Raw genomic sequence first — 18,657 nt, 5'->3', positions numbered from 1 at the left:
CCAGGGGGGTCTCAGAGAAGGGACCGCAGAGAGCAGGGCCAGGCAAGGAGCTTTTCGGGGTCCCCCGCCCCATTCCTCTCCCTCCGCCTCCCCGTTCAGCCGGGGTTATTTCTCCTCTTCCCTCCCCCCCTGCCCCTTTCCCCTGCCCCTCCCCCTCCCCCTCCCGTCCCTCACCGCGCAGGCGCAGTCGCGGCCGGGCCGGGCGGGGAGGCCGTTCCCCTAGCAACCGCCCGGGGTCCCGCCGCTGCCGCGGCCTGGGCCCGAGCGAAGGAGCCGCCGCCGCCCGACCTGGAGCCGCCCCAGCCTGGGGGCGCGGTGTGCGGGGCCGGGAGGGGGATGGGGCCCGCTCCCCCCCCGCCGTGATGCTGCTGAGCAGGAAGCCGGAGGGGCCCCTCGTCGCAGGTAACGCGGGGCCCCGCATCCCGGCCGGGAGGGGGGGGTCTCGGGGCCGCCCCCGCGCAGGCCCCCCCCCCAGCCCCCGTCTCCATGTGCCCGGGGGAGCCGGGATCGGCCTGGGTCCCCCCACCTCAGCGGTGCCCCCCTCGGGGGAGCGATGCACATGGGCGGGGGGCCCCCAGGGGCGTGGGGAGCGGGACCCCTGGAGCTGGGGGGTGGCGTGAGTAGAGGGATCACAGCACCACGGGGCGGGGGGGGGTGATCCCGGGGGTGGGCAGCTGGGAGGGTCCAGAATGCGGGGGGGGGGGCTTCTCATCGGCTCAGACAGATGGGAACCCCCCCCCGGGGGGGGATGAGAGATTAGAGGGATAAAAATAAGGAGGAAAAGTGGTTGGCCCTATGGCGGGGGGGGCGGGCAGCTGGGAGTCTCGCCCAGGGCAGGGGAGCAGGGGGGTGAGATCCCCCAGGCGCCTCTGGGGGGGTACCGGGGCGGGGGGAGGACCTAAAGCGCGGTGGGGCGTGAAGTCGAAGGACCCGGGGGAACGTCTCCTGAGGGTGCGAGCGACTGCTGGTCCCGGGAAGCCAGTTGGCAGCCCAGTCGTCCCGGGGGACTTCTGAAACTAGCCTGGACAAAGCGCTGGGGAACAGATGGTCACGAAGGAGCCCGTTCTGGACAAGGCGTGAAATATGCAAACAATAGAAAACTTCCTTCTGTGGTGATTTCAAATGATGCTGAGTTTCTTTTCAGTGCCTAGTTCTTCATCTTTTTTTTTTTCTTTTTTCTTTCTTTTTTTTTTTTTTTTGGTAACTTTTGTAGCCTTCTCCTGTCGTTGTACATTTCACTCTCCTCGACCAAAAGGGGAGGATGAATACAGCAAAAACAGCAATTGGTTGTTAAAACACCACATTTTATCTGTGTAGCACTCATCTAAAGTATCGTAGGTGTTTTTACGGGAAAACAAATGTGGATTAAATGACTCAAAACAGGCCAGATTTCATCAGGACTTGGGCAGACTCTGCACAAGGAAAGGAACATTCCTGGCATTTTTCCTTTGGCAACTTATTTTATATTTTGGACTGTGTTTTCAATTAATGCTTGAAGTGCAGTATTCATTTGTTATCCTTTAAAGTAACTTACAGAGTCGAGTAGTTTTTCAGAATCCAAGTTTAAAGGAAGCTAGAGAGTTTCCAGAGATTAAGAAAAGGAACAGGATTTTCCCACTCTTCTACTTTGTATCTGCATTAGATAATTCTGTAAATACATGTATTCTAGCATTCAGTTCTGTGACTTATACAATGTATTATTAATTTACTATTGAGCACCCTTCACATATATCAGTATACTGTACAAAAGATTCCTAATAACACACAAGTTTACAAAGAAGCTGGTGATACAGTGTTGTGAAAAGATTACCGTTCATTCTTCATACACAGCAGTGAATAAGCGTGTTCTCTGGTGGCAGATGAAATTGGCCGATCACATTTTGCCTTGAATTTGTAACTGGGATTTTTTAAATATAATTTCCAACTTCCCGGTTGTGATTGCTTATTTGGAAGAAGTGACTGAGTTTTGCATTTTGTCAGCAAAACTAAAATGAAAAACCAATTAGTTAAACTTCTTAGAGCAATATTTTGGTGTAAGAAGGATAGTATTTATAGCAATGGGAGAGGATGTCATATTATTTTGATATAACTATAGTTAGTACTTTATGTCTAACTCACACTGACATTTTAAGTGCAGATCGTGATCAAAACTCTGGAGTTTTAATGTTAATTGCTTTTGCCAATTTTATTTTAAGCACAGTCACAGAACTTTGTCTATTACTGTAGAAATCAATAAAAAAAAATAATTTTGCCAACCATTGTTAGTAGCAATGAATTTACTGACTTTGGTTCCTCCATGTCATATTTACAGAGAATCTACTTTACAGGATAGTCTTATCCAGTTTTTAAATGCCTGCTCATTTTCCATTGCCACTCTAAATATGGATAGTTCAGGATTATCCTTCTTTTTCCTTAAAATAGGATATTGGTTAAAGGTTCTTAAGGATGTTTTTGCACTGCAAAAAAATGACAGATGAGTCTAATTTGAGAGACGCTCCTATTTTAAAAAAACAACAACAACCCAGAATTTAAGGTTTGCACAGTGCTTTGTAAATGCTTAGTATCATTAAAAGAAATAAAACTGTTGAGTAGCTCATTAATATTTAGCTATGTGCTCTTGCTGTATTTTATCCAATAAATTAGCAAAAGGTGAATGTCTTAGCAAAAACTTTGAAGAATGATTAACACATGAGATAATTTTTAGGAGCTGAGACAAGTGTCTTTTCGTGTATCGGTGCACACGGTAGTGACTAACTGGCTTCTATATTTGACATATTCAGCTAGGTTTGGAGATGGATTGTATGATTCCTACATGAGAATAGATCAAATTAAGTACCCAGATCCTACAAATGAAGAACACAGCCCTTCTGGACTTCCTTCACTTGGGAGATCAAATGTGAGTAATTTTCTGGCTTCTTGCATTGTGTTATCTGGTTGGTAATGAAATAATGATATCAACTAAGTAGTCACACAGAAAATTAATAAAGCTAGATATTATAACCTTGTCACAGCTTGTTAACACGCTTGCTTTTACTAACTAGCAATAAAAAAAGTAATATGATACTGTGTGTTCAGAATCGAACCGGCTAAGTAACTCTGAATAAGCTACTTTATTTTCCATTGTCCATGCTTTGATCAAGAAAGTTAGTTTTCAACCTGTTTGGGACCTCATGCCATAGCACATCACATACTGATTATATGGGGGTTTGTTAATCCACAGCTGCATTCTTCTTTAACTAGTGCACACTTATATTTATTGTCTCACATGGAAGTACTAGGAATAACAGGGGCATAATAGTAGAACAACAACCAGAGGTTCTGTTTTTACAAATGTGTGATTTGTAGATGCACCCAAAGTAATACAAAAATATTATTTTTTTGTGGGAGCACTAGCCTTATCTGGCACTTTAGTTGATAGCAAAATAGCACTTCATACACTTCCGATGTTCAATTTGTATTTTTGTAGAAGCTGTACATTTCTTAAACAGAAGTTTTGAATCATGTGATCCTTTCTTTAATTGTCTTAGCTGGATTGTAGCAGTCATATTCAGCTGTGTAACAGTCGTACTGTAAAATGGTCTGGACATATATTTAGGCTCCAGTTGAATTCTGCCTTAAATCTTGTGCTCCTTGAAAATTTGTGGCTAAAAGCCTGATTGAAGAAATGGGATGGATGAAGGGACAAATTTAAAGATGAACAAATTGAGAAGTCAACAGAGTTGTGATCATTTATGCCAGCAATTCATTTGGCCGGCCTTCTTCCTCAAACACTGAGATGCCTATGTGTGAGAGAGATACATGTGTGAGCTCACTGATACAAAAGAGCTGTAGTGCTTTCTTTAAATAATCCTTTAAATGATTAACGATTGTGCAGTTTTCTTGAGATATAAAGTGCTATATCTAACTTACAACAAATCCAGACATTTTCACAACTGTATTAAAATCAACTCTGGAACTAACAAGACATGCCAAAAGTAGCCCCTTGATCACTTTGCTTCTGTGTCACATCTCTTCTTTTCTCCTTCATATGTATTTTGTCTGTTTAGACCAGGGGTAGGCAACCTATGGCATGTGTGCCAAAGGTGGCACGCGAGCTGATTTTCAGTGGCACTCACACTTTCTGGGTCCTGGCCACCGGTCTAGGGGGCTTTGCATTTTCATTTAATTTTAAATGAAGCTTCTTAAACATTGTAAAAACCTTATTTACTTTACTTACAACAATAGTTTAGTTATATATTCTAGACTTATAGAAAGAGACCTTCTAAAAACATTAAAATGTATCACTGGCACGCGAAACCTTAAATTAGAGTGAATAAATGAAGACTCGGCACACCGCTTCTGAAAGGTTGCCGATCCCTGGTTTAGACTGTCAGTTCTTTGGGACAAGGACTGTGTTTTCTTTCTTGTTTGTAAAATGCCAAGCATTGTCTTTGTGCCATATAAACAAAACAAATACTTAGTAGTGTCCTGCTCAGCAGAAATTAGGAATGCATGTGGAAATGAACATTTTAAGCAGTTTTTGTGGGAAAACGTTTAGACTGAAGAGATACTTGGTTTCCTTTCTTCAACATTTTCTGTTTTGACATATAAAATTGCATTCGTATTGAAAACTCCAGGTACCCTCAACTGTGTCTCCTCTCAATCTTAGTTATATTCAGTAAACTAAAAGTTTCTGCTTTAAGAGAGACACAGTTTTAATTTAGTTTGTAAAAATAACAGTTGAGACACTTGAAAGGGCAAAACATTTAGCAAACCGGCTAGCCATTTCCTTCTTATTCATAATGAAGTTTTTCTGAATATGTGAAAACGTCTAAGAAATTGTCAGTGGAGTATCATTTGTGTTGTCTATCAAGTTTCTTGGCTGCTGACAGCTAATTTATGGCAAAAGTAAACGGTGCAGTCCCTGGCTTATAAAATGAAGCCATTGGAAGAAGGTTGATGTGTTGATTTCAGACCAATTCTCCAATTTGCCAAGGTCATTTTGAATTCTAGTCCCATCCTCCAAGCTGCTTGCAACCCCTCCCAGCTTGGTGGTGGTCATCCACCTTATAGTAATTTCATCTACCATATTTTCCACATATGCTTATGAGAATGTTGTGGGGGACTGTGTCAAAAGCCTTATTAAAGACAAGACATATCTACTGTTTCCAATGCATTCACTATGCCCATTATCCTGTCAAAGAAGGAAATTAGTTTGGCTTGGCATGTTTTGTTTCTGACAAATCCATATTGGCTGTTACTTATCACCTCATCCTCCAGGTTTGAACAAATTGCTTGTTTAATCATTTTTTCCAATATCGTTCTGAGTATCCAAGTTAGGCTGACCGGTGTATAATTCCCCTTTGTGAAGACAGGTGCTATGTTTGCCCGTCTCCGGTCCACTAGGACCTCACCTGTCCTCCAAGAGTTTTTGAATATAATCGTTTAATGGTTTAGAGATTGCTTCAGCGAGTTCCTTAAGTACTCTGTGGTGAATTTTATCGGGCTTTATTGACTTAAACACATCTCTTTTATCTTTTTGAAGCCTTAGAGCTTCATTCACCCTCCTGGGTACAGAGGGGTACAATTTGCTCCCTCTGTACCTCCTTCCAGAGGAGCCCTGCAAATTGAAGCTGCCATGGAGATGCACTGAATCAGCACAGATACCTGACAGGGCTTTAACAGTCGTCATTCTCCAGTTATAACTTTTGATCAAATGCTACTGTTTTTAATACACTAAGTTGAAGCTAGTAGCATGTAGTAAAATATCAGCACAGCTTTAAGCTCAGATGTGTTTTGTGAGTTGTTCAGGGCTTATAAATGTGGCAGGTGTGATTTCTTCAGCAGTACTGGTAGTCTGAAGTGTCAGAAGACTTCAGGATAACTCAGACAGCCAGGAAATGAGGACGAACAACATTGTGGGTGGTTAAAAGAATATATATTCTTAACTACCTTTGTCTATATTAAGGGGATAATAATCACCATTTTAAAAAAATCCTTTCCCCTTATTAGTATCATTTTGGTTGTTTTTTTTTTTTTAGCACATGTTTCAGGTGCTGGCTTCAATGAAACTGAATTAGTCAGTTTCACCTGCTGGTTCTCAAGCACTGGCACAATGCAGCAGTTTGGGTTTCTAGCTCTGCAAAGGATCACCATAGTCAAAGAATTCATAAAAGCATTTCTCTTTAGACTTTGTATTCCCTTTTATCCCCCTCTTTTTTTCTTTGCGGATCCTAAATGTTATGGCAAAACTACTTGCTAGTGCCCTTTGAGGAACATCATCATTTGGAGAATGGTTATACCATACTTAGTATGATAATTCTAGCCCTTAAAGTGTTGCACTAATTCCTAATTCTACAGCACTGTAACAGAAGTGTGTGTGGTGCTCTAAGGCCCTGTTTGTATTCTAGGATGTTTCATGAACAGATCTGGGTTGCAGGACAACAAATCAGTTTGTTGTCCTGATTATTTATATTCTAGGGCATCTTGATGAGTTTGTCTAGGATAGGAACATAAGATATCTGCAGGACGGTGTATCAATGTGAGATTTAAATGTAAGTTAAAGGGTGCATTAGCCTTTTTTAAATGGTGAAACTCTGCCTTGACACCTTCATTCCTGAATTGTTTTTCAGGTATGAATTTTGGGAAGAGGGCAGGGGAAGGAAGAGAACAGAAAATGCATAGCAACTGACAAAGTGGTTTGTGAGTGAAAGGAACTGCATGCAGGCAGGCACAGGAAGGAATCCTGAGTAATGCAGGGATGTGAGCAGCAGTGGATCAGGCTCTATGAAATGCTTTGATTTTTTTGAGCTGTTCCCAACGTGCCACTAAAGAGTTAACCACCAATCTTGCTGCTTTTTAAAAATGTTTTTTGAATTTTGAGACAGTTCAGTGTTTTGCTTTTCAGCCCAACCTCCTTTTACATCCTGATGGGAGGCGTGTCAAATGGAGGTCATGCTGGGTACAAAATACTGAACTTTTTCTAAGCAGTTTTATTTGTATGTAAAATATATAATACTTCTTTAAAAATCAAGTGAAGTTGAGTGGGCTTAGAGACCTTTCCAATAAAGTCTTTCAAACACCTGAAATAAGTATTCTGCAATGGAACATTAAATAGCTGCTGCTATCTTTAGTGAAAGCTCTAAAAGCCTTTTGTTAAAAGGATATGGTCAGAAGTGCTCCTTCAATGGCTTTTTTTCCCTTACTGTTATGGGTAATTCATCTGTTCCTGTTGCTTATTCCTCACCTGAAGTTCTAATTCTCTTGCGTAATCATTTCTCTAGGACCATTTATTTAGGGTTAATGATGTAGAAAAGGGAGAGGCAGCAAAACTTTCAAATGACACACAATTATTTGTAAAGCCTAAAGAAGACTGAGGAACTTTGCAGGAACCTCATAAAGCTCGATAAATAGGCATTGCCTGATGGAAGATGGATTTTAGTGAAGTTCACTATAGCACATACAGTCCTGGCCCTTTAAAATCCTTCCTGCCTGCATGGTGGGTTAATTTAAATAACACATAGTTCTGAAACTTGTACAAAGAATATCCTTTCTTGTAGTACAGGTAGACTTTTCAAGGACTAGGGCTATGTGCTTAATCAAATTCTGATTGCAGTCATTAGTAAAAAGACATGGTCACACACAAGATTTCTGGTATGGAGGTAGGAGAGCAGTTTTTCAGACATCTTAACAAAAACAAAACAAAATCCCAAAACAAAAACTGAACCTTGTTCCGAGTCTGGGTTCTCTGTTCATTTGTAAATTTACCATTTTGATCTATTTGCCTTTCATTCAGAATCTTTTAGTATCTCTCACTCTTATCTCAGCAGTTCAGCCACAGGCTGAAAGAAGAAAGTGTTTATTGTATGTTTTCAGTGAGTTCCTGGAAAGGTGCGTCTCTTACAATGTATTGTCCACATTTCTGGGCAGACGTAGCACTGAATAAAAGGGAGATTCCAAAGGCCTAGTCATCACTGATCTGAGAAAGGCTCCTAGAGGAAGTCTGCATTTTCCAGGCTCATGTCATGAAGTGCACACTAACATTTCAGTGCAGAGCCAGCAAATTAACTCTTACCCAGGATGGAGGACGAGGGATATTTGTGAAGTTGTTTTTGGCAAACATAATCATTGCTCTTATTTATTGACTGTTTTGAGATGGTGGATTGTATGTAACTAAAAAGTAATTGGATGTTATTGCTCTGGAGCTACAGGTTTATTTATATTTTTGCTAGATTGCTAAGCAGCTATTTTAGTTTCAGGGACTGGGCTTGGCACATGTCTCACATCTTTATTGAGATTAAAGGCCAGAATGGAAAACAGATGTTGCTGCACTAGTCCTGACTTTTTCAGCATTGCATAGGGTAGTATCTCATGCGTTCTTGCAGTGTAGAATGCTGGGCAAATGAAAGGAGGAATAATCGTGAATGAGTGCATTGCCTTTGTAAGGAAGGGATGGAATTTCAGAGAGCGCAGCATTGGCTAATTTTAACCCTGTAAAATTGACAAGTCTTAAACATATTCCACAATATTTTCCTACTAGTTGTATTGTTCTGTCTGCAACAAATTAACATCTCTTGGTAGATGAAAATATTTATGCCCAAATTATCTTAGAGCAGTGAGTGGAGAACTGTTGTGTTTTAGAACACTGGAAGGGGAGAAAAAAGAAACTTGAAGCTGGTATTCTTGGGGATATACACTGTATCCAGTTTTGCAGTCCGACATAGTAATGTGACCCTCTTTAAAGTCCATGGGAATTGTGGGTGCATATTTGAACATAAACGCAGCCTATTGTATCTTCTTCCTCTTGCTTGCTGTTGTCTCTTTTCCCCCATCCTTTTATCCTGTCCATCGTGGATTCCTCAACCCTATCCCTCTTACTCGATATCCCTTGTATCCCCTCTGCACACTTGTCCATGTAATATACTTCCCCCCTCTGCACACATTCATGCTAGGTTGCATATCTCAAACAGGTGCAAGCTGCATCTGTCACTGAGTCATGTTTGCCACACCCACCTTCAAGACTAAACATAGCAATACTGGGCTGCACCACCTGCCCTTCTGCCGACTAGATGCATGATAGTGGGGATAGACATTTGTGCCCTTTTGTGCAAGTCTGCTTAAACTTTGCCTTTTCTGAACTAGAAGGTAGTATATTTATACATACTCCATTTTTAAAAGTTCATTGCATCTGGTGTACAATCACGTGTATGGCAGTGCATATAACTCAGATCATAATAGATAACAATATAAATTATGCAGTATATTTAAAATACTTCTGCATTGTGAAAATAAATGTAAACCTAATGCTGATGTCAAAGCATTTTGTTTTATGTGGTATTTTAATCTTCTATCCATTTTAAAAAAAAAAAGTATTTAAGATTGGCTTTTTTTATCTCTATAGGTTACTAGCAACAAACTCACTATGAAAGATCATCCTCTGACTGGAAGTCAGGTCAAAGTTGAGCAATTATTTGAAGACTCTGGGAATAAGAGGAGCAGTACTCTTCAGTCTGCAGGAATCAGTAGTTCCGAAAGATCTCTTCCTTCCCTGTCAAAGGATAAAAGTATAGACAGCTTAAGCACAGCCAAATCTTGTGGAAGTTCATCAAAAGTGCGCAAAGCTATCTCTCAGGCTCCAGAGCAAGCAGTGAAGCAATATAAACATCAGTTATCTGTTTTCGAGCAGCAAGAAATATGTAACTTTTCTGAAATTTACTTTGTGGGTCCAAATGCAAAAAAGAGGCAAGGAGTAGTCGGTGGCCCCAACAATGGAGGATATGATGATGACCAGGGTGGATACATTCATGTGCCTCATGACCATCTGGCTTACCGATATGAAGTACTTAAAATAATTGGAAAGGGCAGTTTTGGACAAGTAGCTAAAGTTTATGATCATAAACTCCACCAGCATTTGGCCTTAAAGATGGTTCGCAATGAGAAGAGGTTTCACCGTCAAGCAGCAGAAGAAATTCGGATTTTGGAGCATCTCAAAAAACAGGATAAAACTGGTAGCATGAATGTTATTCACATGCTAGAAAGTTTCACCTTTCGGAACCACATATGTATGACCTTTGAGCTCCTGAGCATGAACCTGTATGAGCTGATCAAAAGAAATAAATTTCAAGGGTTCAGTGTGCAGCTGGTACGCAAGTTTTCCCACTCTATATTACAATGTTTGGAGGCTCTTTATAAAAACAAAATCATACATTGTGACCTGAAGCCAGAAAATATACTTCTAAAACAGCAAGGGCGGAGTGGCATCAAGGTTATTGATTTTGGGTCCAGCTGCTTTGAGCACCAAAGAGTCTACACGTATATTCAGTCTCGATTCTACAGAGCCCCAGAGGTCATTCTGGGAAGTCGCTATGGGATGCCCATAGACATGTGGAGTTTTGGTTGTATTCTGGTGGAACTGTTGACTGGATATCCTCTTTTTCCCGGAGAAGATGAGGGAGACCAACTGGCTTGTATGATGGAGCTTCTTGGAATGCCACCTCAGAAGCTTTTGGATCAATCCAAGCGAGCCAAGAACTTCATCAACTCCAAGGGTCATCCTCGCTATTGCACTGCAACTACACATCCAGATGGGAAAGTGATCCTCAATGGCAGTAGATCACGCAGGGGTAAAATGCGTGGTGCTCCAGGCAGCAAAGACTGGGTGACAGCGTTGAAAGGCTGTGATGACCCCTTGTTTATAGAATTCTTAAAAGAATGTCTTAACTGGGATCCTTCTGCGCGCATGACTCCAAGTCAAGCTTTAAGACACCCTTGGATTTGTAAGCGAATGCCCAAACCACCCAGTACTGATAAAAGCATGGGTAAACGGATATCTAACTACACAAGCTCCTTCCCAGGAATAGGCTCTAAGTTGCCTCCAGTAGTTGGAGTGGCAAACAAACTGAGGGCTAATTTAACATCTGAATCAAATGGCAGTATACCTCTATGCACTGTGCTACCAAAACTGGTCAGTTAATAGAAAATTATGTATTCCCAGAGTACATACCTTGTATTTTAATTATCTGCTAGAAACGTGTAAGGTGGTGAAATGCAGAGGTTTTTAATGGATTTACTTTTCATTAAACACTAAATCTTGAATCAAAATGTAAACATTTCAAGGGCTAATTGTTTTATCAAGTTGTTTCAGTTGCAGTGTGGTGCATATTACATCACTTGATAGATCAACACATCTGTTCTGGTCAGTGAGACTACACGATTTAACAGTTGTGTTTAATAGCACTGTTTTTAAAAAAGAATCAAACCATTTCTTATCGGGACAGTTTCAGTTAACAAATGTTTTGTCACAAGACAGCAAGAAAAAAGCATTTAAAATTGTATTCTGTTGGACAGAATGAGCTTTGCTTTCAGTTAATCCCCAAGTGAACTTCTTAAATTTGGATGAAATTTTACAGATTTACTGTCAAGAGCACAAATGTTTTAATCTAAAAAGCGAGGATGTTGCTTCCCAATTACAAATTTATATTTGAATGATTTGGCTTCCCTACACATTGCTGGCATAGAGGGATCCAAGTTGCTGCATTCCTAAATTTCTTAGGCTGGGATTTTCAAAGGAGCATACAAGTACAACTGATGGGACACATAAGTTGTGTGTGGACCTAGGATCAACTTCTGTACTGGGATATGCACTCACTATCCCCACTGAAGTCAATGGGAGTTGTAGGCGTGCACAGGAGCAGAACTGGACCATAACATGAAGTATAATTTGCTCAGGGCTATTGAAAACATTGTTTTGACTTAAATTTAATGTACACTTTTGCTAACTGGTTCTTTCCCCATCCCTCCCAAAATGAAGATGCCCAGCCAAAATAAAGCACCCTTGCCATTAGAGATGTTTACAATACTGGGGTCTTAAAGTCTTTTTTCTGTCCTGCAGGGTGAATTCCATTGAATAACGTTGAAATCCTTTTAAAAATAGTCACTCCTTTTTGCTAGATAAGTAGAATTTTTAAGGGTCAGGACTGTAACCAGAGGTTGCGTGAGACAAGAGACTAGTCACTAAAAGAGTGGCCTGAAATCTTTTTAAACACAAATTGTCAGATTTGGTAAAGAGTAATAAATTTAAAGTATTGAAATGAAAGTTTGTATGGGGGGAAAGTTGCTTTGTTTCTAGCAGTGTCCTAGCAGGTGGCTGAAAGAATGAGATGCCTCATATGCTGTTTTGAATGCTTCAGATATATTCTCTATCCCTCCCCCCCCCCGCCCACCGGCAAGAATGTGAAACATTGTTTTGACCGATAGAAACAGCAGCACAACTTGTCAAGCTTGTTACTCCTCAGAGCTCCATGGTATGGGAAGATTCAGTTACAAAAACATCTGATCCCTTGCAAAGTGTCTGAACAGAGTTTTAAATACAATTTTAGAGCTTTTACAAACAGAGCATTTTAAATTTAACAAGTTTCTCTAGAGCAGGTTTTATGTTAAAACAGGGAAACCCTTGGTTACATAATTATTGGTGTGATTTGCAAGATATATTGACCAAACAGCTAAATCCCAGACACTCTCTCTGAGAGGTTGGAAATGCATTTTTTGCTCTGTTGCATTTAGTTGTATTCATCCATGAAATGTTTGATGATAAAAGGCCCAGTCCTGCAAGTTTGTCAGCATATCGCAGGGTCAGGACCAAAATTAGGCTAAAAGGGGCTTTGGATCAGGCTCACTGATGGTGGCAAATGACTTCAAACTGTTTGGTAAATACCATTGTAAAAATTCAAGAAGACAGAGCACAAATTGCATATATATTTATTCTGATCTCTAAATTCCAAACTTCCCCCAGGAAGTTGGCTATATTAAGGGTTCTACAGTAAATGGCCTTTTCAATTTTGTTGAGTCATTTTGTCTTCAATAAGCTTAATAATCACATTAACTGAAAGTAATGCAGCTTTGCATTTATCCATACATTGGTTAATATGTCTCAAATGCCACTACATGTGGTCCTTCTATGGTCATGTTGCACTTTATAGCAATCTTCCTCAAATGGCTGGCTAAAATAATTTTTTATTTGAATAGAAAGTCAAGCAAGCACACTTTTATAAATGCTATAAGATGCCTATGGTTTTAGCGGAATTGAATACATATGGAGCATCTTCAGAAGCAAGAGTATTTGCACAATGCGAATGAAATCTTTGGAGAAACACCACAGGAGCCATGGAAGAATATTCAAGACAAATGAAAAAGAGAATATTATGTATATGAGGACAAATTATCATTATTTCTATTTATATTCTGATAGCACCTATAAACTCCCTTTAAGGATTAGGGCCCCATACACACAAGGGAAAACAAGTGTCTGCTCTGGAGAGCAATGAACATGAGTCCTGATTGCCGGAGGTTTTTGATCTGTTAAAATACTGCACGAAACAAGATTATTTTAGTCTCACTTCTCCTAGGAACCAAGAATACCGTAGCTACCAGTTTAGATGGCTTCTAATGTTACACTTCTTGTCTAGGTACAGTGCTGTCATTTGAAATGTGTGTTTATAAAGCAGGAAATATAACAATGGCAGAAAAAACACCACTGCTTTTACCAGAAACATTTGTTCACCTTGACCCCAGGTAAGCCAGGTACCTAATCACATGCTGAACTTTCAGCACATGAGTAGTCCCATTTAACTAGGACTACTCACATGTTTAAAATCAGGAACATGCTTAGGTACCTTGTTGGATCAAGGCCTTTGTCTGTATAGACGTAGCAGATAAGGAAAAACAGATCACCTGGTATGTTAAAAGTGTGTTTAATATGGAAAAAGTAGCTTTTTGTTGGTACTGGTGCATTGTCCTCTGTTGTTTTCTTTATTTTGCAAATCAGCAAGACCCCAGTGGGTCTCCCAGGCATTAGTGAGGTTCTACTGTAATTTAAATCATGTTCACCTATGACTCTAGCACAAAACAAATGTAATTTATTGAAGTTTATAGTAAAACCATAACATCAAATTTCTAAGAATTTTTAATGGATTAGTCCAAACTTCATTTTTAAAACTTCCTTATAATGTTCGTTATGTTTTACAACACATAATATAGACTCAGTATTGTAAATAACATGCGCTGTTTATTGTGTGGTTTTTAATCCTCTTTTAAGAAGTGTGGATTGTAGCAATTTAGTGATATTTTTAATTTAAATTACTGAATAATAAGACATAAGCATCACACGTGACATACAACATACATACTTTTACACTGGGGCAAACTTAATATGACTATCCAAGATGCAAGGATAAACATGGTTCTATTTTAAAAGTCAGGTGGGCAGTGGAGTATAATTCTTCCATTACAGATTAGGATAAAACACAAACATTTAAACACAACCTGCATTTAGTACCCAAGGTTATGTTACGTTCCTTAATAGGTTTGCTCATACTAATACTGATTATTGAAAAAGTGTTTTTTTCACTTTTATACTGACCATTCCATACAGTTGTCATCTTCCACATGCTGCAGTTACTATTAGAATTTTTGTTTTTTCTTCCTACCTAGTTTGAGTAAGACTTCTAGTCTAGTGACAATTTAAGAATCTAAACTAATTGGACGGCATTTTTAAAAGGGGTTTGAAGTCTGAGAGAGAATTTTTGTGGAACTGTGGGTCTGTTAGTCAAAATCTGGTATAGTTCACTTTGACTGTGATCCCTTTGGACTTGGAGGCGGTAAAAAAAAAAAATCTAGTATCTTTTTAATGGTAAACTGACACTACTGGTGCTTCATTACAGTGATCCTCTGAAAACTACCTCTGAATAAACCCTGGGTCCTTTAAAAAGGCACCCACTACAAACCACAACTATCCCCCCGTCATTAGTAATGGCTATTTTGGTTGTGAAGCACATACATGATGATCTCAGCAGTGTCTTACTAATCCCAGCCATACAAGCAAAAGGCTGATTCTGCACCCAAAGCTCTGTGTTGAAAACGAGAGATGCCAATCCCCTGCCTGACAAAGTCTTTAGTGCCGTAGTGGAAGTGAAGAGCCAAAATAATATGGAAATATTTTCAGTACTTTAATGCACTACGTAGCAAGATTAAAGACAGATGCTGTGTACCCAAAACTTTTTTTTAATAGACAACTCTGTGGGTCTGATTTCCCTCACCTGCCCTGTCTGAGCTGCTGTGCACCTTCACTAGGAATTTTGGGTGCTCTGCAATTGTGAAAATTGAGCTCTTGAGTTCTGATACACAAGGTACATCCCAGCTCTTTTCAATGAATTTATCATGCTGCTCTTTTTAGTAAGGAGTCGGAGAGATTAAATTTATGTATACATACGTGTGTGTGTGTGTGTGTGTGTGTGTATATATATATATGTGTGTGTGTGTGTGTGTGTGTGTATGTATATATATATATATATATATATATATAATATTTCCCTTAGAAGAACACGCATCTAGTCTGGTATAAAACTCCCCTGATGTCCTATTAAATATAGCTTCTAATTACAACTCCCACCATAACATGCAAAACACTTGGCTCCTCAGAACAGTCTTGTATAGGAGAACGTTGTTCTATCTGCATTTAAACGGGGTGCATTTACTGTACACCATATAACACCCTAACAAATTAGCTAACTGATTGAAGTCTGTTGCTGAAAGAACAAACCATGTTCCCTGTTCATAGAACTGTGCCTTATTTTATGAGCCTGCATTTGTCTCAATGAAATCAGATTACTAATCAGGGTTTCTTATACATAGCAGCCGTTCATACTAAATGTCAATATGTCTAAAGAATTTACAGGTTAGCTTTTTTATTATTGTAAATTGTTCTGAGGTGTAATATGGCGGAGAATGTAGAAAACAGTAAGGTGCATGTGAACTTTACATTTTCTCTTTGTGAAGGAACACTTTTGAAATAAGCCAGTTTTAAACTATGTACGTAAATGTAATGAACAAATATTTCCTAAAATTGTACTTCAATTCATTTTTTTAAATAAATACATAATTTTCTTTAGCAACAGTCTGTACAAATTCCTAAAAGAAATACTTTACTTTTTTTTTTTTTTTTTTTTAAGTGCATTAATTGTTTCTGGGTGGTATAACCTAACTTGCATTGGCCACTACTACTCTCTGTGGCACTTCACTAGAGCGCAATTGAAAAATGTCAGCATTTACAAGAGATATTTACCATGTGGTAAAATGCGGCATGTTTTGCATGCAGAGGGAGGGAACCAGAAGATTAAGTGAGAAGGAAAGCAAGCTATAATTCTACTAAAAACCAAACCAACCAACCAACAACAGCAACAAATAAAAATAGCAAGCTGAACTGTAATTGCGAGGGAAAGGAACTAAAATATCAACTACTTGAATCTGAACCTAAAAATCTTTTTTCAGACTGGAAGTTTTCACCTTCGCTGTATACTTAAATCTACTCTCCTTGAATCAGAGGAAAACGTACTGTGGACATCTACAATTTCAATATGTTCATGCTAAATGTGAATGACCTGACAAATGTTCTCATTAGCAGCACTGCATTTGAACATCTCAAAGTTTTGCCACAGCATTCTTGAGTCATCACTTTCTTATTTAATCCATTGGAGGTTTTTGTTGTGGAGCCAGAATCCCTTTAATCCCTAGGCTGGAAGGAAAAACCCAGCAATAGCTACTTAGGAAAGATTTGCTTTTAATAGAAACCTACATTTGTGTACAGTGGGCTACCCAGTGAGATATTCAAATAGTTTGAAGCTGAAGTCACACTGCCATAAAAAGACCTGCGTAGCTACAGCGTACAGGATTAAATCCTGCATGTTTCATAAAGAAGCACTTAATTTTTGTGAACTCAGTCACTGCCCATTATTGACCAATGTAACCAACTGAACTAAAACAGAAAAGTATATTAGTTCTCAAATGATTGATTTAAGGATAGCCTTCAATTAGGAGACTTTTACAATGGGAGGGCGAGTGGATTTTCCTATATAACTCCATTGAATGGCAATTTTTTTAAAATTAAAACAAACCTGTTTACAGTCCTCGGTTTGTTGTAAAATACCCATTGAAACTTGAGTATATTTTAGATTTTTTTTTCGTAACTAGTTCCTGCTCCGCTTGTCTGCCAAGAGCATTGATTTTGGTAGGACTTTCACTGTTAGCAATGTTTTTCAATGAGGCTATTATGTGAGTTTGTAGTATTCTCATACATAGTGTCCCTTGAGATATTTCACATCGCTCTGTCGTACTGTGTGTTACTACAGTATTAGACAAATTCTGAAATTGAGAGCAATTACAATGTGCAGTACTATGCACTCCCAAACAATTTTGTTTAATGCTGCAGTTTAAGGAAGCAAGGAATTAAATACTAAAGCTACATTTAAACAGCAGTAGGGGCTTCACTTTGACCTATTAAGGAATGCCAACATAAGATCTGGATCTGTCTTTGTGAAATTAATTATTCGAGTAGTTGCTTGCCAATAGAAGGAAGAAATTCACAATCTGGCCTGTAATTTGTAATGTGAGATATGTGCTTCCACCGTGGAAAAACTAGCGTTCACTAATTAATCTTGGATTATTAAAGAGAAAAATTACACATTTAAGACGACAGTCATAGATCACTTGGGCAGGCAGAAGATGGAAAGATTTACTTTTCCATTTAGCAATATTTCTTTGGGTTCAATGGGCTCAGCTTTTCACTTTGCATAATAAGAAGGCATTGCCGTTAGACATAGTGGGACCATTTAGCACAAAGTGATTTAAAAATGCAACTGCAGTCAATTTGTCAAGTGAGTTATTGCTTAGCACAGCTCTGTCTCGAGTCCCTAGTGTTTAGTGTCTTTTTTTTAAGCATGTACGTTGAGATTTTTAAAGCAGCCTAGTCGATTTATCTAGCTGGACCAAGATTTTCAGTGTAACTAGTAATTTTGAGGCCTCAATTTTTTGTGATGCCCAACTTGAGACATCTTAAAAGGAGCTGAATTTTCAGAGAGTGGGTGATCAGCACTCTCTAAAGATCAGGCCCCTTTAGGGTGTCTCAAAATAGGCACCCAAAATCCCTAGCCACTTCTTGTGTTGATATTTCTGGCAGATATGTCTAAGCCTCAGCCAAAGGATTAAGCTGCACTGGTGCTAGTGATATTGGGAGTGCTAGTGTACTGGTGCCGCTGGCATTTTAAGGACTGTGCCAATTAGAGCTGCTCTAAATAGGGTTCGATGACACAGTGCTTAAAAGGCCAAGGCCCCCGAGCTCCCAACATTGCTAATGCTGGTCGAGCTGAATCGGTGTTAGCAATTGTAGGAAATGGTCGCAGACTTTTCCTAGTGGAGACAAGCCCCTTGTGTGTCTCTAGTTACCTTTTGGTCCGTGGTGTTTCAGAGGTGCCCAAACAAAGGTGGACAGTGCCCCATGATCCCACTGCCACCAATGGGCTGCCAGGCAATACCTTCTGCACAGCACCACCCAGAACTTTGAGTTGGAACGTTCAGTAGAAGTGAAAATGGTTCTGATGTTGCTGCTTAGTTCCTACTGTCTAGGTACAGGTCAGCAGCCTCCCGTAACAATGTGGGTGCTCTTGATTCCTGCTTATAGACAGTTCCTACTGGGAGGGAGAGCAGAATACCTGAGTCAAGATTCTCTGTGGATCGAAAAGGAGAATTTTGCCCATAACTTGTTTGGCTTTAGGCATCAGCAAATAAATTTGTTCGAGCCACAGTTATAAAAGCTTTAGGTGAATCGTGCAAACTTTTTGGTCACAGAAA

The 18,657-nt window shown here is 39.6% G+C and overlaps 1 protein-coding gene across 3 annotated transcripts; it reads left to right on the top strand.

The window, feature by feature from the left end:
- The first annotated feature begins 257 nt into the window (after window positions 1–257).
- DYRK3 (dual specificity tyrosine phosphorylation regulated kinase 3) lies at window positions 258–15,215 on the top strand. Of its 3 annotated transcripts, none has more exons than XM_074936051.1 (3): window positions 258–402; window positions 2,781–2,896; window positions 9,380–15,215. In XM_074936051.1, the coding sequence occupies exons 1-3, from the start codon at window positions 363–365 to the stop codon at window positions 10,949–10,951; spliced, it is 1,728 nt and encodes a 575-aa protein (XP_074792152.1). In that variant the 5' UTR covers window positions 258–362; the 3' UTR covers window positions 10,952–15,215. The 3 variants fall into 3 exon arrangements, with proteins under 3 accessions (XP_074792152.1, XP_074792154.1, XP_074792153.1); XM_074936053.1 differs by lacking the exon at window positions 258–402 and adding an exon at window positions 993–1,112; XM_074936052.1 differs by lacking the exon at window positions 258–402 and adding an exon at window positions 1,538–1,650.
- The last annotated feature ends 3,442 nt before the right edge of the window (window positions 15,216–18,657 follow it).

The sequence above is a fragment of the Natator depressus genome, chromosome 21 (assembly GCF_965152275.1).
Source record: "Natator depressus isolate rNatDep1 chromosome 21, rNatDep2.hap1, whole genome shotgun sequence".
NCBI classification, from domain to species: domain Eukaryota; kingdom Metazoa; phylum Chordata; order Testudines; family Cheloniidae; genus Natator; species Natator depressus.
Note: the sequence above shows the minus strand (reverse complement) of the source record. Positions and strands in the feature narration are given on the sequence as shown.

Excerpts from the sequence above, each read along its gene's own strand:
- DYRK3 (XM_074936051.1), top strand. The coding sequence starts at position 363 with ATGCTGCTGAGCAGGAAGCCGGAGGGGCCCCTCGTCGCAG. Across the intron at positions 403-2,780 it reads GGAGGGGCCCCTCGTCGCAG|CTAGGTTTGGAGATGGATTG; the intron begins GTAACGCGGGGC and ends TGACATATTCAG. Across the intron at positions 2,897-9,379 it reads CTTCACTTGGGAGATCAAAT|GTTACTAGCAACAAACTCAC; the intron begins GTGAGTAATTTT and ends TTATCTCTATAG.